The sequence below is a fragment of the Solanum tuberosum genome, unplaced genomic scaffold (assembly GCF_000226075.1).
Source record: "Solanum tuberosum cultivar DM 1-3 516 R44 unplaced genomic scaffold, SolTub_3.0 scf00606, whole genome shotgun sequence".
NCBI classification, from domain to species: Eukaryota; Viridiplantae; Streptophyta; class Magnoliopsida; order Solanales; family Solanaceae; genus Solanum; species Solanum tuberosum.
In genome coordinates, this window is record NW_006239521.1 from 65425 (window position 1) to 70043 (window position 4619).

The window sequence follows — 4619 nt, forward strand, 5'->3', positions numbered from 1 at the left end:
TTCTTCCAAGAAAGAAACGTGAGTTTTGGGGGTTTTCTTGAAGAATAAGGATTTATACTTTCTTCTCCTTTTTGGACTGGGAAGACATCTCTATAAGTAGGGATTCTTCTAACCTAGAAAGAGAATTCAGTATTCTATACGATACTTGCCCACCCAAGTATTGAGAGAGTTCAATTGTTAATTGGGATCACTGTAGAAGACTGTAGAGCTGGAGTTGGATTTGCTTCAAGATATCTGCACACGCTTCAAGAGGTAATCCTGAGTTAATTTTCAGCATACCTTGTATGTGATACGTATTTGTGATTGTTGTCTATACTCATGCAAGATGTATGATTCTGGAATGCTTCCGCTGTGTATGCTATTTTCTAACAATCCTAACTCCAACTCCAACTCGAGCAGCGTCTTACAATCCCTAAAATCATTCTCATCTCTTAAATCACTTACTTATGAAGATAGTGATCTCACTGCTCCGACCACAGTTTACAGTAAGCTCAACTCAATATTTGTCTACCTTACCACTTTTTCTTTTGAAATATGAATAATTTGTAGTTTCTTATTTTTGACTCTATCATATAAGCATTAAGAAATCTGAGCACGCTGGAGTACCTATACTTGACGGGATCTTCTTTAAATGACAACTTTCTCCCAAACATTGGACAAATGACTTCTCTTAAAGTGTTCAGTATAGCTTTTGGTAGCAATAATGGCACCCTCCCTAATCAAGGTAATGTGCTTTTCTATTCTTTTATCTAATGCCTGCATTTCATGAATATAGGTTTGATTTTCTCGATCATGTTCAATTAGTCATATATTTTGGAAAACATTTATACTAGAAAAAAAAATTCCTTAAAAATGATTTCCCTAGATGAAAGTAGGAAAAAACAAAGTGACATTCACATTCCTAGCTCCAACACACCTCATATTCACCTTCCTCTCACATTCCAAATTATTTGTTTAGATTATATACAAATATTTTTAGAATACAATTTTTTGCTTACGTACCAAATATAAGAAAATATAACAAAATCCACCTATTTTTCTAAAAACATTTTCCTTCGTATCAAACACACCCATAGACATAAAAATAAATAAATAATAAGATGTGGCTTATTGTAGAAAGTTGTTTTTAGCTAACTATCTCTTAACCTATATATATAGGTTGGTGTGAACTCAAACACACTGAGGAGCTGGATTTTACCGTTAATAATTTTGAGGGAGCACTGCCTTCGTGTCTTGGAAACATGACATCACTTCGATGGTTGAGTTTTTCTGGGAATTACTTCATGGGAAATATAGCGTCACATTCTATTTGGAGGAGACTCACATCACTTGAGTACCTCGATATTGCAGATAACCAATTTGATGTTCCTCTGTCATTCAGCCAATTTTCCAACCAAACAAAATTGATCTCCTTGGATGTTGGTTATAATACAATAATTACAGATACTGAATTCCAAAATTGGATCCCAAATTTTCAGTTAGAGTTTTTTGGTATCGGGGAATGTATAAGTCTTCACAAATTCCCTTCTTTCCTTCACTACCAATATGACTTGAGGATCCTTGTTATATATGCAAATCAATTGGCAGGAAACTTTCCAACATGGTTGTTAGAAAATAACACCAGACTTGCAGCGATCTATGGTGACGATAATGCTTTCAACGGACCATTCAAGTTGCCATTGAATCGTCACCTCCATCTAGAGACGATTGATGTTTCTAATAACAAACTAAATGGATATATTCCAGCAAATATGAGTTTAGCCTTTCCGAAGCTTACTTTTTTGAACATGTCAAAAAATAATCTTGAAGGCCCTATACCTTCCAAGTTTTGTGGCATTCATTTAGAATTCCTAGACCTTTCTGTCAATATCTTGTCTGGAGGAGTTCCTAGTGATCTGGCAATTGGTTCTCCACAATTGTTCTACCTTCGGTTGTCAAACAACAAGCTTAAAGGAAAAATATTTTCGGAGGAGGTCAGGCCACATATATTATCCTTTTTGTATTTGAATGACAATAACTTTGAAGGACCACTACCTAGCAACATTTTTCTCAGATCCCTTATTGTACTGGATGCTAGCAGGAATAACTTCACTGGGGAGATTCCAAGATGGATTATGGATAATACAAGATTATTACAGCTTGATTTGTCAAAAAATCTTCTCGAAGGTTTGATTCCAGTTGAAATTTGCAATTTGAAGAGTATATATGTTTTAGCTATATCCGAAAACAAGCTTTCAGGCTTTATACCTTCTTGTGTGAGTTCTTTACCTCTCGAACACATCCATCTTGAGAAAAATCAATTGGGTGGTGAATTGGGACATGTACTTTTCAACTTGTCTTTTCTGATAACTTTGGATCTTGGGTACAACAATTTTACAGGAAATATCCCACACACCATAGGCTCTCTTAATTCTCTCAACTACCTTCTCCTTAGGAATAACCAATTGGAAGGGCAGATTCCAACTCAGATTTGTATGTTGAACGACTTATCTATTGTGGATTTATCTTTCAATAAGCTTTATGGTCCACTCCTTCCTTGTTTGAGTAACTTAACACAAGCCAAAAAGGATGCACATCTAAGAATGGCCTATTATGCTACGACTTCTAGGGATTCATGGTTAGCCTTTTTGGGCTGGATACGTTGGAAAAGGCACTACTACGATCGTCATGGACTTATTACTACCTCATTTTTGATGGATGTGGAAACTCAGGTCCAATTTTCAACGAAAAGAAACTCATACACTTATAAGCGAAGTATCCTAGAATATATGTCGGGTATTGATCTTTCAAGTAACAGATTAACCGGTGAAATTCCAGTTGAGCTAGGGAACATGAGCAATATACACGCACTGAATCTATCACAAAACCATCTCATCGGAAGAATACCATATACCTTCTCCAATCTACAGGAAATTGAGAGTTTAGACCTTTCCTACAATAGATTGAATGGGAGCATTCCTGTTGATCTACTTGAGCTGAATTCGTTGGCAGTATTCAGTGTTGCATACAACAACTTATCAGGTGCAGTGCCTGATTTTAAAGCTCAATTTGGAACTTTCAACAAAAGCAGCTACGAGGGAAATCCTTTTCTTTGCGGTTATCCATTAGACAACAAGTGTGGGATGAGTCCTAAATTGTCAAATGGAGACGAGGAATCATCAGAATTGGAGGATATTCAGTGTTTTTACATTGGCTTTGTTGTGTCTTATGGAGCGATCTTGTTGGGATTAGCTGCAGCGCTCTGCTTCAATCGTCATTGGAGAAGAGCATGGTTCAGGATGATAGAGGCATTGATGTTTTATTGTTACTATTTTGTGTTGGACAACATAGTTACACCCATCAAGAGTAGATGGTGCAGGAATGTTGGTTAGGTAGTTGTTATAAAATTTTGATGTATGTTTGTCAACATTATTATGTTGTCTTTCTCTTTTATCAATACTAGATGGAAAAGGCCCGGGGCAAGCACGGGCCCAATAGTCAAATTAAAATTGTCGAAATTTGTTCAGTGAAGCAGCTATACACTTGCTATGCTTCTGAAAATACTAATATTAATGACGCAAGGGTCACGGTTTCTACAAAAGATGGTTAATATTATATACAGGAATGTCAGAAAACATTTGTCATTTACATAGAAAAGCGAAAATCAAAATTCACATAAAATATATGATCATAGACTCATTCCCAATTTGGCAATACCATGAGGCCATAAGTACATTGAATTTCGAATGACACTGCTATTTACAACTAAAAATGTTAATATAATGGGTTTAATGTCCTATATAACTTACACCCCAAAATGACAAATGTAAATAATGATGATACAATTTGCAAATATACTTTAAAACGGTGCCTTATACAAAATTTCCATGGCAAGTATAATACCATATAAGGAAAAAAGAGTTGGTGTTCTCAAGTTTTCTCTTTGGTTCTCTTCAAGGACAATCCAAATGTCAATATGAAAGTTCTAACTTATTGCTTCAATTTTTTCCAATCACGGGTCAAATCTAAAAGAACAATAGTCACAAATAATTAGGATATGCATTTTCCATGCCTCTCGACTTATTAACTTGTTCAGCTAGAGGTCACAAGTATTAACACATAGATTACAAATTGGGGTCGGCTATATGAATCCTCATTTGCTACACGTTATACCTCATGGCAACTTTGTTGGGAAAACACGAACTAACACAAAAATATATATGGTCAAAGTGATGGAAATTAAATGGGAAAATAATGACACTAAAAATTTTACGTGGAAACCCTTTTTAATAAGGGAAAAACCACGGGTCAAGAGGAGCAACTGATATCACTATAGTAAGGAATTTTACACTGTGTAGTCACGAATACAATACTCAAAATGACTACTACACACTCAAAAGGAATAACACTCATTTGGTTTTCACCTTACTAAAATATCGCTCACACTCTATTTTTCTTCACAGACTACTTTTCTTGTATAGTCTATGGAATACCTCACTTTGCTCTCAAAATGGTGTTTTCTCTCTAACTTGGTGTGTTTGGAAATGAGCAAAATGGCTCTCTATTTATAGGAGAAATCTACTCCTAATGATGTCACCAATGACATATAAAAAATACCAAAGTTTCAAACTTTGCAACTA

At 35.4% G+C, this 4619-nt stretch overlaps 1 protein-coding gene across 1 annotated transcript; it reads left to right on the plus strand.

Annotated features, from left to right (window-relative positions):
• Positions 1–378: 378 nt before the first annotated feature.
• Positions 379–3557, plus strand: LOC102600346 (LRR receptor-like serine/threonine-protein kinase GSO2). Its single transcript, XM_015304727.1, has 3 exons — positions 379–485; positions 578–724; positions 1159–3557. The coding sequence occupies exons 2-3, from the start codon at positions 661–663 to the stop codon at positions 3369–3371; spliced, it is 2277 nt and encodes a 758-aa protein (XP_015160213.1). The 5' UTR covers positions 379–485; positions 578–660; the 3' UTR covers positions 3372–3557.
• The last annotated feature ends 1062 nt before the right edge of the window (positions 3558–4619 follow it).

Excerpts from the sequence above, each read along its gene's own strand:
- LOC102600346 (XM_015304727.1), top strand. The coding sequence starts at position 661 with ATGACTTCTCTTAAAGTGTTCAGTATAGCTTTTGGTAGCAATAATGGC. Across the intron at positions 725-1,158 it reads TGGCACCCTCCCTAATCAAG|GTTGGTGTGAACTCAAACAC; the intron begins GTAATGTGCTTT and ends CTATATATATAG.